The 20,151-nt window shown below is 44.8% G+C and overlaps 1 protein-coding gene across 4 annotated transcripts in view; it reads left to right on the top strand.

Annotated features, from left to right (window-relative positions):
* RNF130 (ring finger protein 130) overlaps nt 1–19,642 on the top strand; it is a 55,781-nt gene extending 36,139 nt beyond the window's left edge. For 2 of the 4 annotated variants that reach the window (XM_063348858.1, XM_063348856.1), the window contains 4 exons: nt 1,112–1,208; nt 2,260–2,464; nt 4,537–4,630; nt 7,553–7,747. In XM_063348858.1, coding sequence (XP_063204928.1) covers nt 1,112–1,208; nt 2,260–2,464; nt 4,537–4,630; nt 7,553–7,568 — 412 coding nt within the window. In that variant the 3' untranslated portion in view covers nt 7,569–7,747. The other 2 variants (XM_063348857.1, XM_063348859.1) reach the window with 2 other exon arrangements.
* Nucleotides 19,643–20,151: the final 509 nt, after the last annotated feature.

Here is a 20,151-nt window from a genome sequence, read left to right as displayed (position 1 = left end):
AGGAACTCCTTGTTCTGCCCCTGCCCCTTCGTCTGCTGGTTTCAGAGCACAGCTCCTTGCTGGCTAAGCAGCCCTTCTAATGGCTGATCTTTGCCGTGATCCCCAGTCTGTCCTATTCGGGTGTGCCTGCTCTTACTGGCTTTTTGCTCTGCAGTCAGGGCCACTGGACGTGAAAGATCTGGCTTCTTATCTTAGGCAGTTACTCAGACTAAGTAATTATGAGTATTTGCTAAAGCTGTAGAAAGCCTAGTGATACCCATTTCTGCCATGAATATGCTCCATGAATATGCAACATGAAAAGTTGTTTACCTTCTGAAAAGCCAAGAGTACACTTCCTTCAATTCCTTTAACTTAGGTATGTTGTTTTGGTCTCTGCATAGTCCTTCCTTGTTATATTGGTTTATATTAATCCCAACACTGTTACATTTACATTCGTGTATGTGGCTATGATTTTTATATGCAATGTAGGTGGCAATTCAGACCATTCTCTGTTGCAGAGTTCCCTGCTGTGCAAGTAGAAGCCAATTTGCCTTTTTGTCTTTGAAAGATTCTTTTTTTTTTAATGACCGTCATGTGATAATGGACATGTTTTCCTTCCTGATATTGAGAAATACTGATTGTAGGAAAAGGGTTCTTTTTACTTACAAATGATAATTATAAAAGCCCTTTCAAAATCAAACGTAAGTGTCTTTGGGTTGGTTGCGCTGACTTTTGAATACAATGGACTGCTGGTGGATCGGTGCTCTTCCTACTCAATTTATGGCCTCTACATAGAAATTGAGACAATACTTTACACAAGGTTATGGTAGAGACCTTGTAACGCTAGTTATTCTGCCCATATCCACAATAAAGGGGGGAGAAGGGAGGGATAATCTTCCTTTTAACTGTTTCTGCCTGATGGAACTCTTAGTAAAGGGTGGCAACAACAAGCAAGAGGCTTTCTTTTCTTTTTTCTTTTTTTTCTTATTGCCATCAGCACAGAATACTGGCAATTAAAAAATTTGGTCTCCTGGCTTAGTTAAGAAACTATTTAAATGTTTGTTAAAGTAGTTCTCATTGTATAAAAAAATAATTTGCAAACAATTCTAATGTGCCTTGTCTCTTCTTCTAGGCATGTTTTCCACAAAGCCTGTGTGGATCCATGGCTTAGTGAGCACTGTACGTGTCCAATGTGTAAACTGAACATTTTGAAGGCACTGGGAATTGTGGTAAGTTGCACTGTTGTGAGCTCTTCTTCCTTCCATGCCTGAGGCCTGGAACAGGAGGAATAACTGTAGGGGAGAAAGGGAGAAGGGTGTTCCAGTACCCTACTCAGAAAGGATTTGGGGTTTTTTACCAATTTCTTTGCTGCTGATAAAGCTGATTTGTTGTTGTTGTCCTTTCCCTAGTTGGTCGTTGAGAATATATTGTTATATTTCCATATATAACAATTTCTTATCTACTGGAAGTCTGCTAGGTTCTCCCTAATGTTCCATTTTCTCAACTTTTTTCACCCCTTCTTTGTTAAATTTACTCTGTAAATCTGTTGTTCCTGTTGTGGTCTCCCACAGACAGTCTTAAATTTGTTTGCACATTAAATGCCATGCCCTAGTAGAGGCCAGCAAGCTTTCCTCAAACAGCTCGTGGCTTATGGGATCCCTGAGAACTGCTTTTGTTGACCAGTTCACAAAAGGATAGAAGTGAAAACCTCAGAAAGGATTTTTCCATCTTTCCCATATGAGGAAAAAATTATAAGGTGGGAGGGATGCCCTTTACAGAAGAAAGAAGTAAGGAAGAAAGGAGAAGAGCATATGAAGATATTGTCTAAAGCAATTTTTGCATCAAGCCAGTGAAAATAATCATGCCTGCATTTTTAGCTGTGTTTGTTGCAAATTTGCACATTTTGTAAGAAATAGTTGCAGATAGACTGTAGGCGACCTACTTTTCCAATTAATAACATACCTGGATTTTTAGAGGAGGTTACTGTAGAATTCGGTGCATGTCGTCATTGCTCATGGTAGTAAACCATACAGGCACAGGCTATGACACAGGCGTATTTGAGTCCCTTTCTTGAATCTTAATCCCATTTCCTGCTGCTTTCTCCACCCCTGGAAGGTGCACCGAAGGTGCAACTTCGGATAGAACTTGCTAAGTCGTGTGTTTCTCTCCTGTGAGGACAGTCACAGCGGCTGATAGTGTGTTGTGTGATTTCACTCAATTTACGGGTTTGCTACACGTAGAATATTCACCATTGTAATGTGGAATCGCTTGTTTTTCCAGCCAAATGTGCCATGTACAGATAACGTAGCCTTTGACATGGAAAGGCTCAGCAGAGGCCAGCCAGCCGGCCGGCGGTCAGCACTTGGCGATTTTGCCAATGACAGCTCTCTCAGCCTGGAGCCCCTGCGCACCTCCGGGATGTCACAGCTGCCCCAGGACGGAGAGCTAACGCCAAGGTCAGGAGAGATCAACATTGCTGTGACAAGTAAGTTTTCTTTGGCTTCCAGTACTGTTCTATGGTTTTCCTGGTATGTGGCACTTGCTCGGCTGTCACTCTGTGCTGCAGGGCTGTGGTGAAGGATCTCCCTGCAGGGACAAAGGTGACCTCGGTGTCTCTTAGGAGGCATATGCTCCATGTTGAAACTGGTAACTCTAGGTACGACAGTGCCAACACTTCGTTATTAATGGTATATCCATTTAGATCTGCATGCAGAGGGCACTGGGTGAACTGAAATGGCAAGAAAATAACCTTCCTGAATTTGGTAGCCAGTCCGAGCAGCTGGATTGCCAAAACCATTATTTACCTTTTCAGAATACCTTACATGCAATAATTTATACAAATGTAAATATTTAGGCTGATTACTATTTCTGCAGACACTTTTTTTCCACTAAGAACTAGAATTCTGACATCTCTTAGCAGATAGTTTTTCTTACAAAATTTGTGAATTAAAAAGAAGTATTTGATGTGCCCACATTTGAATGTTGTCCAAGTGTTTTGTGACATAAGAAAACAGTTCCTGCACTGCTTGTAAGCTCCTATCTGTAAGAACAGCATGGGAAATTTCCACTCGCTGGATTTTACCTAGGGTTCTTAGTGTGTAGTAGCACTATAATGAATACAACATGTGTGGAATTGCATCATTTTTCCATATGCTGTACAGTCTCAATTTGATGCACGAATGGTTGTTTTTCTGGCTGAATTGCAAAAATAGAGTCCATGCTGTACAACAGCCCGATCTTCTCCTTGTATTTTGCTTATGTACATCTGTGATACATATATTGAGCTTAGTGACACTGTTTGCCACTGATATATATATATATAAAAAAGAGCTAGTGTAACTGATACAGTCCACTGGAGTGTTTGTTTAGATGCTGTAGCAAAGTAAATGCTTCATTAAAAAAATATCATCTTATGAAACACATAGTCCATATCCAGGAATGTCCTGATCTGAGAAGGAGAAATCCACATAGAAAATCTTTACAAAGCCAGCAAGTCACTTTGTCATGCAGTGTTCGACATCTGATTCACCTTGTATTCAGACTGTTGAACAGAGAGCAAATCTGTCGGCGTGCTGCTTTCCTTGTCCTGGGTGGGGGAACTCTGTACCCTAACTGAAACTTTTCACTACTTGGTTTTGCAGAAGGTGTTTTTACTGCCTGTTCCCAACTGTGGTACTGCTCGTGCACAGATGGGATGCCAGGGTAAAACAAGAAATAATCAGCAACAGTTCATTCTGACAATGTTTATAAAATAAAGCGTTAGAAAAGGCTGTTCAAATGTTTGGATTTTATGGATGACACATGCATTCTTTGATGCATGAGAGTTAAACCAAAAGCCGTATTCAACAAAAGTGTTTGTATTCCGATCTATTACCATGTGCCAAATTGATCTTGAGGAGGGAGAACTTTGAATACTGAACATTCTTTAATAGCCTTCTTTATACTACATCTTATTTTTTAATGTGTCTGTGTACACTAATGTTGAAATTATTTTTCCATATTGTATTCCTGTCTGTTAAATGGGAAACTCTAGTTATGTTTTACTGTTGAACAAGCTATCCTGTTTTTTTGTTGGTTGGTTTGTTGTTTTTCTTTTTAAAGTAACACTATAGCATTTATTCAGGAGGGAGGGGGCGAAGACACGGGTGTGAAAGTATGTTGGGTGTGCTTATGTGAAGAGCTGCATCTCAGCAAACGTAAACCAACCCCGACAGTCGTCTTTCTGACTTGGGGGCGGACAGAGTTTCCATTGCATTTTCCCTTGTTCCTGCATTTCCTTTTACATTGTTAAGTAACCTTTCTTTATCACTAACCCTTGGGCTCAGCCAGGAAATATTGTTGTGCCATGCTTTTTTTCCACACCTCTCTCCACTTCTTCTTTGCTAGCCTTCTCCAGTCAGTAACTCTGTGGCTAATCTCCTTCTGCTTCACCTCCTGGTGCCAGTCATGGCTTAGAAGCCTCTTGCCTTCCGCCAGTGGTGTTTGAGGGAAATATTGGCATCGCTTTGACATAAGCCTTCTCCCACGAGTGATTTCCTCCCTTTCCTTTGTCAACAGAAGAATGGTTTATTATTGCCAGTTTTGGCCTCCTCAGTGCCCTTACACTCTGCTACATGATCATCAAAGCCACAGCTAGCTTGAATGCTAATGAGTAAGTAAATATTCAGATGTTTTTATGTATTTCTGGTGGGTGTGTGTCATGGACAACATTGGGAACAAATACCAAGAGAACAGAGAAGGGGAAAAAAAATGCAGTTTTCAAGGTGTCAAATGCCTTTTCTGCTTTTCTGGAATGTAAGTCTGTCTGTAGGTTCCAGGGTAACATCTAAAGTCTCTCTTAATTTATATTTAACTGGATTGTCTGAGGAAACCTCCTTGCCAAGGGGAGACGTGGAAGGGAGAAAAGAGAGACCATTTATATTCGGGTTTTGATCAGCGGTCTGCATAAACATTAGATTTCTGCCATTAAATCCCCATGTTCAAAATTCGCCTGGCAGAGCCAGAAATTACTACCATCAGTTACCTTTGACAGTTTTCACCTCAATTTCTTAGTTGACTTCATATTAAAAAAAAAAAAAAAAATCTGTATTGCTAGTTGGCACGCTTTCAGCTAAGAAAAAAGGTTTTTAAATAGAAAACTACCTTTTTGCTCTTAGGAGAGGGAGAGATGAAAAGGCCAGTCTTGTGACCTCTCGTTTTAGTATGCTTAAGAATTGCAGTCAAAGGAGTGCTTAAAGACATCCACGCTCCCGTAATTTTTATAGACACCCCCAGTGCCTCCCTTCAGACAGGCTGGACAAGAAATGACTCCAGCACATGACTTCCAATCTGTTTTTAGAGTCCTGTCTGTGAGCAAGTATAAATCCGTGCTGCAGATACACTGACTAGGTACATCTGGCTATTTTCATTTTAGGTGTAGGGAACATCTGGGCTCGTGATATATGCTTAATCATAGTTTGTTTATTTGGGGAGGGGAAAGCATCAACATCTTCCTTTGTCTCTGGACATCTTGACCCAGCTGAGTGTCCATTAAACGTGTTGATCTCTTAGCAAAAGTGGGGTGAGATTCAAAGGCTGTCTCCTGCGCAGCCTGGAAATACAGCTTTATAAATATGACTTCCTTTTTTTTGTTTTGTTTTGAGATAAGAGAAAGAAGCTCTTTTTTGACTTTCAGTGCTCTCTGGAAAATATAGGGTGTCCTCAGTAAGATGGAAACATGTCTAATAGTCTCCAGTGTAAAATTTATACACTTTCAAGCTAATCTTCCTCAGGATGGGGTTAAAACAAGTTCCCGGAGGTTTTGGTCACCAATAACCTTTGATTACCATTAATTTGCAAATCTTCCTTTCCTCTTCTTTTCAGATGCTAGTTCTAAAAGGGCTTAATGAAGAAACGTTTTGGAACTTCAAATAGCCCTATCAAGTCTCCTGATTATTAGGGTTTTTTTCCCATTTGTCAAAATCTTGAAATTGCAACTGTCAGTCAGCAGCTTGGCAACATCGCTGTGGCTGAACGTAGTTAATCTGCACTGAAAAACAGCTTGGGAAAGCAGGGAGCAAGATGAGTTGTGAAACAGGAATGTCTGCGTTTCTTGGCATTTCCACATCATTAGGAAAAAGACAAAGGAACTGTAGCCCATATGGTATCATCCAGATGTGGGCACTGATAGCAGTTGCATTTCTGCCTTGCCTTGCAACTCTTCTTTTTGTTGTCTTTTGCTCAGTGGGATCTGGGTCTATTTTTACTGAAAGGACAAGCTGCCTCACATTGGCAGACAGTTTGGGCCTCCAGAGAAGTGTTTTCACAGTGATGTTCCCTTAGTACAAACAAAGGGCATGCTGATGTGAGGAGAGATCCCTTCCCCAGTGGCAGGAATGAAAACGCGAGCATATATAAGCGTATACTTTTAGGCAGACTTATGAAAACTAGCAACCACAGAAACCAGAGCCGTCAAAAATCACCTACTTGGGTAACTGAGGTACCTACTTGTAGCCTTTAACCTCAGCTTTTCGACTGAATCCTTTGGGATCTAAGCAGCCTCCGCGAGTGCTGCTAGGTTCGACTAGTTTTAGACAGTTTAAAATGTGTGTGTGTATGACACTGATTCTTAGATTTATTGTTTCATTGACACCTTATGTTCCCCAGTGCCTGACAAAGCATTTCTGCTGCTGAGTATCATGCCAATTACGTGGCAGCTCCCTTTCATTGTGATTTCTATTAAATGTCATAACAGCATACCTGCTTTTTATGCTGTTCTCCATATAAAAAGCAGTGCTGGCATACGCTACGCTTGTTATGGTGGTGTTTCAAGAGGAAGCTGAGGGTTTTTTCTTATCAGAAAACAACAGTAGCAAGAATGAGGCCACATAATATGCTGATGCAAGTAAAAGGTGCCAAATATTCTCTGCATGAAAACTCCCTTAAAAACATGTCCTCATGTCCTGATCCTTTTTTTTTTTCCCTATGTCCTTCCCACAGCTTAAATATATTTATTTAGAGCAATAGTTCTGGAGTTGCGTATGTATAAATATCTAACTGTATACATACACGTTCGTGTGTATGTATATATACACACACATACACATTTTTGAATAGCTCCTGATAAAAGTAAACATTGTCTTCAGTGATAAGAAAATAAGGAACCAGCTTCTTTCTCTTGGTCTCATAATATTCCTGCACTATTACTATTAAATTCTTTAGGTTGTGATTGAAAGGAACAAAAGAAGCGTATTTTGCTTTGCTTCTTGGGGAACGGTCAGAAATTACTGTATAATTGTGTTTTCAAGTCCCAAAAGCCCCCATGTTGGCTAGCGCTACTCAGAGGAAGTTTTCAGTAGCAGATGGAGTTTCCTCAGAAGTTTAGAAGCGCTCAGACTTCTGGCTGATCCGTCTGTTTTCCTGGTCCTGTAAGAGTGACTTAAGGAGTGCAGACCCCTTTTAATGCTCTGGCTTTGTACAATTCGTCATTTCTTACTAACTTACGGGGTTTTTTTATTTAGGGTTTTTTTAAGTATTGGCAGTATTAACTTCAATATAAATATTTTGTTCCCTTTTTTTTTTTCCTTCCCCACAGAGCAGAATGGTATTGAAGAAATGCTTTCCGGACAATTGCCTCGGAGAGAGACACCTATTTTTATGCATCATTTATCGATCATGCAGCACAAGCAATTATTTAGTACATTCTATTTTTTCATAAAATTTGCTGATGCCAAAGCTTTGTATTAAGGAAAAAGTGAAGAAATAAAAAAACTTTAATTATGAAATCTTACTCTGTGAGAATTTTATTTTCCTTGGACTTAACTGTGTTAGTCCTTAAGTCTGTCAGCCTTTTATAAACTTTATAAGGTGCTTTCTTTCCTTTGAATGATTTCATCTTTGCGGATCTGTATTCCTCCCCTTTCATTTTGGGACACGAGCTGTCAAGTGGAAATCGCACGCGGTGCCGTTCTTAGGATGCCACCCCGCACTGGAACGACAAGCAAGAGTATTATTGGCAATCGCTCCACGCCAACTGGTTAAGGAAAAAAGCTGGGCCGAGTGTTCTAGTATACAACAGGCTTACCTTGACTCCAGCTGAGAATTGATTTGAAATAAGAACATTTTCTCCAGTTCTCCTCCTGTAACACTCCTGTGTCACGCTAGGAGGACTGGAGTGTGATTTCTGTCTTCAGGTCAGTCATTGCTGAAGGCTTGCAACGCTGTTTTCTGGGCATACAACTCGTAAACATTTTCTGTCTTTTGCTTTCACCCCACCCTTCCTTCTGATAAAAGCGAAGCTGCTCTAAACCACTTCTTCCTCCCCAACACCAAGTGAAAAAGTGGTGTTTTTCCCCCACAGTCGTCTGCGAAGCCTCCTTTCGTATTAGCGACAGGGGTTAGTGTTTTGTTCAAACTCGGCTCGTGGAAGATTGATAATGGCCTGTACTGTAAGGTAAAACCCCACGCAGACGTGTCCCTTCTTGCCGTGGCTGCTTTACTGGTGAGGAGGCAGAGGGAAAACATCTCTCATCGCCGTCCTCGCTCAGGCTCTTTCACACTCCTTTCCTTATGCAAGCGGCACCAGGAGGGATTGCACAACCCTCAGTTAAAACACGCGGCTCTGATTCGCAGCCAAATGCTAATGCTTTGCGTTAATGAGATGGGTAGACGAAGGTAACAAATCGGTAAGGAAAATCTAATTGATAGAAGTTAAAACCTCTTCTGCGCTTGGTTGTTTTTGTTGTTCTTGCATGGAGATGGAGACGTTTGAAACTTAGTGCTTTCTAATTTAATTAAACGAACAGAGAGAACCAATTTTACTGTAAGATTTAATTTTTTTTATGTACTGGGAAATAGAAGATTTAATTTAATTTTATTTTTATGTATAGGCACTTTTAGAATTTAGGAACACGGCCAGAGCCTACATTAAAATAGTTTCTTAATTCTTATCCGTCCAGCAGGCTTCAGCTGAGAAGGCAGCTTTTCTAATAAGAAATGAAGTATGTGATAGCTTTAGTACATCAAATAGAATTGTTTTTCAGTGCGTCCTTGTGAAATTTTGAAAGAAACATGAAAACAATCAATAGAGCAGTTAAGCGCGATTTGAAAGACTGGAAAACCCCATTGGACTTACTCATGAAACGAAAAAACCCTCAGACGTACCGTGTCTGAGGACTGTCTCCTTGTAAAATACAGCGTTTGTCCAGTGAGCGTTGGTGCCAGAAATGGAGGGATGTGGTTAGGGCATCACCTGGGGTATGGGCGATGGAACAAAAGGGTGATGTGAGGGGGGTTTTTTTCCACCCCTCTCTCAAGAGCAATAGTAAAATGGGTAAGTTTGCGCTTGTCTCCTGAAACAAAAATCCCTAAGTGTTTTTTAATGCTGTGGGGAGGGACGGGCAGGGACGGTGACCCAGACACAAAAGGCGCCACAGGCAGTTCCAGTTCATGTTTCTGCAGCAGAGCAGCAGCAGCAGAAGTTGAGTGATACCGGGAACAAAATGGTTGACAGGGCTTCTAGTGCATTTCCCTCCGTAGAGGATTTAAATAACCCAGGGCCATCTTTTTAATCTTTCTTTTGAGCCTCTAACAGTTGTCTGGACAATGTGTTAATAAAAATACAGACAGTATCTGCTAGGTTAATTACAGGTCAGGCTAGCGATGTAAGTTCATCCTGTTAATGAACTAAATATATTCGAAGGTGGACTCTGCACCATCCCAGAAACGCAATTTTTTGACTCTGGATGGACACAAGAAGGAGATTGAACAGTGACAGAAGAGCCGGTCCCTCTTTCCAGATGTTGGAAGGGCGGCAGGACGGGGCTGGCAGAAGGGTGTTTAACAGGGTGTACAGTTCAGTGCCTTGCTGAACAGCTGGCTTCGGGGGAGGGATGCTTTATGAAATAACCCTGCTCTGTTCCTTACCCAGGAGGGTGTCTAAAACAGATTATCCGAGATAGGGAGTGCTGTGATCGGATTTCCGCATTACAAAGCTGCTGTGCCGGAGGAGCTGTGGAGGGACTGCGGCTTGTGGCAGAAGGTGGCCCTGATTAATGACCGAGGGCATTAAAATACTTTCAGGTGGAAAGGGAACACCAGGTGATGCTTCCTCCTGATGCACCTGCAGAGCTACAGCAGTGCCGTGTCTCCCGATTTTTTGGCCGAGGTGTTGTGCCCACTTCTGTAGCATCCAACAGTAGGTATAAAGATGAATTCCAGGGTATTATGTTTATTTTCAGACTCAATACAAGTTATCTGAAAAGTTCTTTTTAAGGATATAATGAAGAACAGTGGCAGAGAGCACTGAAGGATTAATTTTCATGTATTAAAACTGAAAGCAGACTTCCCGTTTGTTCCTATACCTAAAGGATCAATCTTGATCTTTCTTAATAAGTGCAAAATGGGAAGGAGAGATTCATAAGGCGAGTTTGGAACTGTAGATGTTTCTGCTTGTCCTTAAAATACATCTGTTCGGTAAGTTTATCCGCTGGACTGATGCCACAGTTTTAAAGGAGCACTAGCAATTTTCTGCCGTAAGAAGAGCGTAGCTGGGTCGCTGTGCCCTGCTGACTCCGTTTCTGTGTCTGTCAGTTGTGGGTAATGACACAGACGCGGTTATTGGAGCACCTGAAGAGCGAGTGTTTCCCAATGTACCAAGCAGCAGCTGGTTTTTCAGCATGGGGCGGGCTACTCTGAACATTGGAGGAGGGAGATATTTAGGAAAAGACTGAACAATGTGTCCCAAAAGCGGTATGAAAGCCAAGGGATTTGGATCTGTATGGAAACGTGCAGCCTCCCTGGAAGTGGGTGGCTTAAATTTTTTTCTATTTTTTTTTTTTTTTTTTTTTTTGCCAAGAAGCAAGAAAACATCACAGTAAATAATTTTAGAGGCGTTGGGTATATAATGCCTTTTTCCAGATTAATTTTTAAAAAATCTGTTGTCAGATGACCTGTCTGCCTGTTGATTAAATCTCCCCCTTGAGTCTGCCGGAGTGGAAGCCTGGGCGCGCACAGAGGAAATGACTGCCTGGGCTGTCTGCTTCCTAACCCCTTGTTTGATTTTTGTGTAATGAAAACAAAAGCAACACCGAGCTTTCAGAATCCCCTTTGTTTCGTTTCAGCGTTGGCTGTTCGGTGTGTAACGTTTCAGCGGGTGGAGGAAAGGGAGATGAAACGTCCAGTATCCATGGCTTATTTTGACTGCAAGCTGAGGCTCAGGCATCAAAAATCAAATGATCCTGACCCATAACACAAATTGCAGAAGAATCTTGAAATCAGTTTTATCTGGTATAATTTCAGGGTAGTTTCGGGGGTGTTTTTGTTTGATACAGGCTATGATCAGCTGGAAATCATAAGTCCAAACGTGTGTTCCCTCAAAAAATCATCGTTTTTCTAATTTATGGGGGTTTTTTTAAACCTGTAAATTTGGGAGAGGGTTCATCAGGTTCAGAAACCTATACATTGGGGTGTTCATCCTCCTCTACTGACTGCCTCTGCAAAGCATATGCTAACGCTGTAGACTTCTTCCAAGTACCTGGGTATACGCTCCTGGCAGAATGAGCAATTCGCTCCTACGCAACGTAACTCTGCTTTCGCTCTTGTTTCAGTTAACTACAAGACCAAAAATAAATTAATTTGCCTATGAGAACTTCCCCTTCTCAGTGCGAGTGGTGGAGTGAGCGTGTGTACTGGCTTTTGGTGATAAGTGCAAAATTCGTCTTCACTTTTGCTCTTTCAACAATTCTATGCATTTAATTATAACTCTAGCTTTTTATTTTTAAACTAAATAAGGTCAACTTTTTTTTTTTCTTTCTTTTCTGAATCTCTGTCTTTTGGGTGAGTAGGGAAGGAGAAAAGCTGTTTTGGACGGTAGCAGTTGAATTCTTCCTCCCTCATACCTTTCGTAAGCTCTTTATTTCAGAATGGTGTAGGCTGGACTCAAAATTTGGCAAGGAAAGGAGGATTTAAGCACCTCAATTCTGCCAGGGCTAAAACTGTAGTCCCCTAAGGATCTTGCTCCACTGGTGCCTGGAACTGGGGGCACCTTGGTTTGCCGAGTGCCTTCTTGATGAACTTGGAAGCTTTTCAGTTGCCTCCAGTTTGGCTGGTGTGGCTGCCTGGCGTACTGTAACGTGAGCAGCACTGCTCCCAGCTAATTCCCCCTGGGATCGAGAAACCGAGTAATGAAACGTTCTGGCCAAGGGCCTGATCTGATAGATGCTTTCAGAGAGAACCATTTGTACACCAGCAGGGCTGGGCTCCTCGCAAAACACATCTGTGGGTTCGGGGAACCACGGGAACACCAGGTTTAACTCCTGCCGAGGGAAAAAATGAACATCTGTCAACAGCCACTTGGTGCTTGTTTCGGGTATCACCAGTGTTGGAGAAGAGGGTTGGGTCTCCTTTGGGTCTGTGTAAGGAAACGCATAGTTTCTAGAAGGTGACTCCGGGTGGATGGAGGTTGCTGAGCTCTGGAGGAGGTCGGGGTCTCAGCAGCATCAGTCGGATGATCCTTGGTGACCTCCTCGTTCATCCTCCTCATTCCTTTCCACCTCGTGCGGGCGCGCTTTGTGCTGGTGCGTGGCATGGGGACCTGGGCACCGACCAAAGGGTTCTGGGCTTCTCGAGGAAGCTCGTGCCTGCTTCCCAAGGCTGTAAATCGACAGCAAGCACCGAGCGCAAAACTCTGGCCTGCCCCAGCCTTGCTCAGACTTGACCTGTTTTACCTGAAAGAACCATTTGAGGTGGGATTGTTCGTGCGTGTGGAAAGCCGTTGCTTTAAACTGGCAGGGAGCACACAAACTGTTTAGGTGAACTATTTCGTATGGCTATTACTGGTTTGCGTTGAAGGGCGGCTATTTTTTCTGGGCATACTGTGTTTGCGGCCAGCAGCTGTGTATGAGGATGCTTAACTCGGTTCTTAACGTTGTTCGCGTGTGTTCCTAATGAGGTTTTGTTCTACCTCTTGTAGGCAGTCACTTCTTTCATCGTAACTCTCTGTCCCCTCGAAGCCTGGTCTACGAGAGCGAGTTCTCAGCCATCGAGCCCGCCTTGGACATGTACGACGAGAACAAAACCTGAAAGGAATCCATGCTCCTTCCTGGCCCTCTTTCCGTTTTTTTCATTTCTCATTCCTATTGTTGTGTACTCTTTCCATGGATCTCCTTTGTCTGAAGAAGAGCTGCTTTTTCCAGAACACGAACCCGCCTTCTCGATTGCAAAGACGGAAGACCGGCTGTGGTGGTTTCTGAGGGTGGCATCTTTGAGCTGACGAAGAGTTGCGGGCAAGCAAGGTTGTCTGATGGAAATTGCTGAGTAACAGCATGGGGAGCTGTGTCGGTCCAGCCGCGGCGATGCAGAAGAGGTTTTACGGTGGTCCTAAGAGTTTGTGTTGTAACTGCAAATGCCTCTCTTACACAGGCGTCTGCTGTTTCCAGTTTTTTTAATTGTCCAGATGGTTGGGCAATGTCAGAAAGGGAACTGGTTGTAGAGGAGATGGCCAGTGACTGGTAAAAGCACTCGTATATCTCGGTCAACCCATAACCTTACTGTGAAATAGCCCCTTCTGAAAGGGACCTTTATAAGTGCATTGAGTTTCCTACAACCCGCGTAACCCCGGGCAATAGCGAGCCAGTCTGACGTTAAAGCTGCAGAGAGGACCTGCGTTTGCAGAGAGATTTCAAGGAACTTGATGCTTGGGTTTTTTTCTCCAATGCGATTGAAACAGGAGAAAAATGGCCTACACAGAATATCCTTTTGGTCCTTCCGTGTGCTCAAGTCGAGTGAGTCTCTTTCTGTAGAGAGGACGTTCACAGAACCAGCACTTGATCTACCTGAAAACCATTAGACTTTTTGAAATATGCAGGAATCTAATTAGCTTTCTCACTTAACTTTGGGGGGCGGGGGGGGAGGGGTTAAAAAAAGTCCACTGATTTTTTCACTGAGGTTTTTTAAAAGCCAGCATGTTGGCATTACAGAGAAGAAAAGAGGTAAGCTTCTTATCCCGTTCTCCCATTGGGATCTGCAACAGTTAAATAACAAACACATTCTCTGAGCCGTGCCCTTTCCCACTGACATCAATAACGGGAATGCAGAAAGCAGCAGAAGAAAGGAAAGCAGCAACCGCTTTGACGCTCTGCAGGAAAACTCAGTTTTTAGCGGTGTGTGGCAAAAGCGGCGGGGAAATGAGTATTGCTTGCAAGCTTCTGAAAGAGCAATGCAGAAACGGAGAGCGAGAGAGGAGCCTCTGGAGTTAAGTCGTCCACGGCGTTCCTCAAATGAGCAGACGTGGAGGAGCGAGCGCTTCTGCTCCACCTTTTCCTACCGGACAATGCATCGCCGTTTAATGAATGTTCGGCTTTTTTCTCCATTGCAGTCTGAGTTACCGTAGGTGTAGAAACGCATTTGTGTCCTTGTAACGTGAAACAAAGCTTCACCCTCTGTGTAGGAATCTTGAGAAATCAGTTAAGCCAAAAAGAAAGGTAAGACATACCCTGCCACGCTTTAATTCCATCCGCTTTTGCTACAAGCGGGGGAATTTTCCCTCCTTTATTATGTTTTCTAATTGTATAGCAGTCTGCTTACGTATATCCTTACCTGAAGTGTGGTTCAGCTGTCTCTTTAACACAGATGTTTAAGAGAAAAAGAAAAACCCAGCTCTGTAAAATGAGGAAATGATCCTCTTTGCCGGGCGTGCTTTGACTTTTGTTGCTGTGCGTCAGCTTTATTTAATCTGATAATTCAGGAGTGGGTGGTGGGAGGCTTTTCTCATAATACCCACGTTCGTATTTACCGAATGCGCTTTTATTGTCATTCAGCTCGCTCTAGAAATACGCTGAGGCCCCCAACTTTTTAAGAGCACAATTTCAACGCCCCCTTTCTCCTGGTGAAGTGGCTTTCTCCAGAAGTGAAGGTCGCAGAAAATGCCAGCCGGTGGCTGGAGCGGCAGCGGGTCGCGGCCGGCATCCTTCCTCTCCTTGCGGATGTGCGAAGCAGGGGCAGCTCCCGGCGAGCCGGGGCACAGCTCCTCAGCCCAGCTCCTACGGGGCCGGTACAGGGCTCGGGGGGGTGGCAGAAGGGCTGATTGAGCAACCCCTGTTTTCGTAATTACATCCACTGAGATGCCAGCAGGCGGGCACGTGAGAGTGGGGGACTTCTGAAAACAAGCACCCAAGAGAAAAAAAAAATAATCACCACCTTTCAGGGATGTTATAGGGCTTGTTTTGAGCCGTGGCGGGCAGTCGGGTCGCGATAAACTGACAAACCCCTGGGTGTTGATGGTTAAATACAAACCGCCTGCCCTGGGCCGTGCGCCCCGGCCACCGGCACCGTGGCAAAGGCAGGAGCTGGGCAGAGCACGGATGCTCCCACAAATCCCTCATAGGGGCTGCCTCAACCCCATGCAGGGATTCGCCCCAAGGCCACCGGGAACGTCACCGGGGCACAGTTTCGGCACAAAACCAGAACCGATGGTTTTTCAGCTCCAGATGAGATCGTTTGCACCAGCTGTGCACCAGAGTGTACAGGAAAGCTAGAAAAGGCATAGAAATTAGAAACATTAGAAACTACAACGCCCCTAAAGACAAAATAATAAATAACGTCATTTGTATTTTGTTATATCTCCTTATTTCCAACCTAACATCTTGGTTTTAAGCAGGGTGAGGGAAGGTTTGCCTCTGATTGTGGAGATCAGGGTCTGGCACAGTGATATAAAAATGGAATCGTGCTGTAGCATCTTGGATAAGGGAGCTGACGATTATAATTGACATCCTGGATTTGGAAGATCTTGCAACACTGGAAAAATTAAAAGCTAGTTCAAACAATTGATCCCTACGTGCGTGCTGGGACGTGCCGTAGCAGGCATTCCTCTACTTACTCATATTTAGGATGGGCAGGAGGCACCACAGCAACATGGGTGATTTTTCTGGGCTATGCTGGTAAGTTTGAGGTTTTCCTTTTAATATTAATCAGTATATAAAAAAAAAAAAAAGCTTGATGAGCATCGTTGTTCTTGTTCTGCCACAGTGGTGCTGTGTGTGGTTGAGTCATTTCATAGAAGTAAAATCTACTGCGATCTACCAGGAACTGTAAGTGCCAGTAACTTGGAAAGTCATTTTTAAGGTTAAAAAAAAAGAGAAATGCTTTTTAACGGAAAACATTAATTTTATGACTTCTACATATAAAAAAAAGCTTTTATCTCCAAGCGTTTCCCTAAACTATTTAAACACTTCACCTTCTCTTTCCCAGTCTCCTGTTCTATGAAAGATTTGCATGTTCCCGTAAGACGTTTGTAAAAATCAAGGTTTGCTTGTGTTCTTAGAGGATAATTGCCAGTAAAAAAAAACAAAACAGACTGTAAGTGTGCTTTTTACCTATAATACTAACATTAAGTATTAAATTTGAAGCATGTTAAAGTTTACTTAACGACACTCACGATTACTCCCTCCAGCGAGCTCATGTGTTGGTATGTTTGCACTGTCCCCTTGCTTCTAGGATGCTTGCCTTGGCACCCGAGGATGCTGTAGGAATAGCCGCATAGCCTACGTAAGCCAAAGAACAACCAAAAATACTTAAATAAATGTGCTTAGGACTATGTTATGAGAATTCCGCACATCTTCCGTTTTCTTTAAACACGCTCATGTAAAACAGCGCAAAGGCCTGGGGGAGCCAAGAGCTTTACCAGCTACTGGAGAGCAGAGGGAGGTCTGCAGGAGGCAAGGGTCACGCTGGGGCTCCAGGACTCATTTAGCCCAATTTAGGCTTGAGATAATGCCACAGTTGCGGGTCGTGAGCTGAAGGATGAAGGCACTGGGGTTGAGCTGCAGTTCGGGCAGCTGTGCAGCCTGGTTACTGGGGAGTGACTTGGCTTGGTTGTTGAAAAATATGTAATTTTTTTGCTTAGCTAATAGTCATCTGGTTTTTGCAGCGAAGAAAGTAGCACGGCACCGCACACGGCGGGGCGAACACGAGAGCCGGGGGGAGAGGAGGGCAGGGGGGCTCGGGGCCGGGACCCCAGGAAACACCTTGAACTTCACGAGCGAAATTTTTGCTCCTTTTTCACCCCGTGTTACACATCCGTACGTGACCTCGTTTCCCAACCCGAGCTGTGCAGAAGAGTGCGTGACGTGCTGTGACAGCTTGCATATGCGTTGTTATATTTAAAGAGATCTTCGCTCTTTTCTCCCCTTCCCCGCGAGCCTGGCTGCGCCGCAGGGTACTGCCCCAAGGGCAGCCGCTGCTCCGGCACGCTGGGTGGAAACCGCTGAGCGGGGCAGGGGCTGAGAGAGGAAAGATGCTCCGATTAACCAGACTGAGGGGAAATCGGGAGAAAGGTAGACTGTACTTGTGCGGGTCGGTGCGCGTTTCTGCTTTGTTTCCACTGTCTTTGAAATAACGGAGAGAAAAAGTGGTACCTGCTACCCCTTCCTCCTGGGATGCAGTGACAAGAGTAGGGATGGGGATGGGGTTTGGCTCCCGTTGCAGGGCCGTGGTGCTTCGTAACCCCCGATCGGTGATGTCCTGACCTGTTGGCCAAAACCCTGGCCTCGCAGGGGCCCGTCAGGTTTCCCTGGTGCTTGTGAAGTGCTTTGAGGGGGGAGGAAAGCCGCTGGCATTGATCCTTTCATTCACCTACTCTTTTTAAAGGCCTGTAACGTTCCCAAACACTCCTAATTCTCCCCAATTAATCTCTGCCCTTCCACCCCATCAACTATTACTAGTTTCCTTCTCCTCCCGAGAGCCAGGTGAAGATCCCCGTTGTGCCGGCACTGCCATCCACCCAGCCTCCAGCATCTTCCCCGTCACCGTGCCGGCCAGCCCCTCGAAGGGGATTCATCCCTCCAAAACAGCATCCCGGTCCACGGGAGCACGGAGGTTCCTGGTGGGTCATTCTCGGCCAAAGCAGGCTGTGTGGGACGTGGGATGCTGTGGGATGCGGGCTGCCGTCGTGGGATGCTCAGTCTGTGGATCCCTGCGTGGAGCATCCTTTTGCTCCTCAGCCCGCTGGCCTCGTGGAGAAGCCCAGATGAACTGAGATGGATGGTAACGTCCGAACGTTTATTCTTTTTATGGGGATACTGTCCCAGGGTCCCTGGACATGAGGGCCCTGTGGTATAAGGTGTTGCCCCAAAATAGCCCCTTCCCTATAGAGTTATTAAGTATTAATATTCCTGCAAAGTAAGAAGTAATAGGGCTTTATTGAAAGTTGAAGCTATTTAGGGTGATTTCGTGGCAAGGCTGAGGCGTAACATGCGCCAGTGTCATACAGCTGGGACTGGGGTTTTGCAGCCCAAAAATCTACTGGACACACACTGGAGGCTCCCTCGCCCCTTCTGGGCTATTCCCTTCTCTGCTTCCATCCACCTGCAGCTCGCTGTGGCTGAGACCCTCAGGAGCAAGACAGTTTTTAACCTTTGCCCTGAGCTCAGCCGTGTGCATTTGTGGCATCGTTTGCCTCTTTTTTTTTTTTTTTTTTTTTTTTTTTTTGCTGCTTCCCACGTCCTCCGGGCCTCGCCTTTGCCTGGCTCTGACTCGGTCTCCAGCTGCCTGAACCCCTCAGGGGCACAAGAGACGCTAATTCCCACCAGAGCAGCTCTGCTGGGTTGTGGTAACAGCATCTGATGGTTAGATTTGCTCTTGATCTACCGTGTCCCAGGTCTGTAACACCCTCTGGCTGTCTCGGGCAGTAAAGGCTGTATCTGCCCGCAGCCTTTGCTCTTACCTGGGCTGCGTTAGGGGGGATCTCACAGAAAACAGCTCAACAGCTCAGCATGGGAAAGGCTGGGCTTGAAAATAAAGCTGATGCCCTTTGCTGCTCTCAAGCCAGGAAAGTTTAACAGGGCGTTTGGGGTTATTAAAGCGAAGCTCCTCTTCCCGCGTCGCAGCCAGCAAGGCAGCGTCCCAGCCCGTCACCCACCTGGGCTCGCTTTGGGCTTGCACTGGAAGGTGCTACATGGGGAAAAAAAAGCCTTCTTGGTTGCCACCGTATCAGCAGGTAGACTTTTTTCCACCCTGTACGTCCAGACTTAACTCCCAGTGCTGGTAAGATCTGTCGCGCTAGTCCTGTAAAGGGGGAATAACCTTTCTGAGCAAACTGAGCGATAGCATCGCTCTTCTGCTTACCCCGTCAGCCCTGCTGCAGTTTGCGAGTTGATGTTAAAGCCTAAAAGCTTCTCTATAGGACCGTGCCTATTCGGGATCACCTACTCGAGGCCACGGCTAACTATGCACAGAATCCACCGAAACGGGATCGTTTCATCCCAGCAGAGAGGGAAGACCCCAGCCTTTGGCCTCGGGAAACTGCAGCAAACAACAACCAACTAAAAAAACCAACAATTTGGGTGCGTGTAAAATGAACAGTCTGTTCCAGCTGGTTTGCTGCAAGGTGGACCGCACCGGTGTCACCACATCACCTAAAAACGCCAGCAGCTCCCGGGGGTCTGGCCGAGGGACGGGGATGCTGCGGGGACACGGGCGCGATGCGGGGGTGCGGTGCCCTCCCCACAATTGGATCCTCCCGGCCCTTGTGAAATTGTAGCTTGACAGCAGCAGAACTTCTTGACATGTTTCGATGTAAGTATAACACTGTATTGTAGTTACGTGGTATATGCCAATATGTTAACAGTGTATACCGATTAGTTAGGGTTTGCTAATGTACTACATTTCAATAAAAAGCAATTTAAAAATACGGAGTTTGTGAGCTTGGTGTCTCTCAAAATACAGGAGGATGAGAGCATCGCCCAGTGACTCCAGTCCCTCCAGTAGTTCTTATATCTATAGAAGACATTCCAGGCCCGGCTTGATGAGGCTCTGAGCGACCTGATCTAGTTGAAGATGTCCCTGCTACTGCAGGGGGGTTGGACTAGATGGCCTTTAAAGGTCCCTTCCCACCCAACACATTCTATGATTCTATGATATCTTAGAGGACAGTGTGGAACGACATTGTCAAAAGATCCATTTTCAGAGAGGATTTTTCCCACTCTGCAGTAAACATTGTTTTATTTTGCTATACTAGTGCCTAGAAATCCCAGGCCATTAAAGGCCACGTGGTTCAAAGTGGCTTATGAATATACATGAGCCACTAATCCACCTTCCCACAGCGTTTTGCCACCTGAAAGATGGCACCTAGCGAGGAGGAGCAGAGATAGAAACGCAGGGAAGGACCTTTCAGCATCTTCTCGAAGCCTTCCCGCAGCA

The sequence above is a fragment of the Chroicocephalus ridibundus genome, chromosome 11 (assembly GCF_963924245.1).
Source record: "Chroicocephalus ridibundus chromosome 11, bChrRid1.1, whole genome shotgun sequence".
In the NCBI taxonomy this organism is placed as follows: Eukaryota; Metazoa; Chordata; class Aves; order Charadriiformes; family Laridae; genus Chroicocephalus; species Chroicocephalus ridibundus.
Note: the sequence above shows the minus strand (reverse complement) of the source record. Positions and strands in the feature narration are given on the sequence as shown.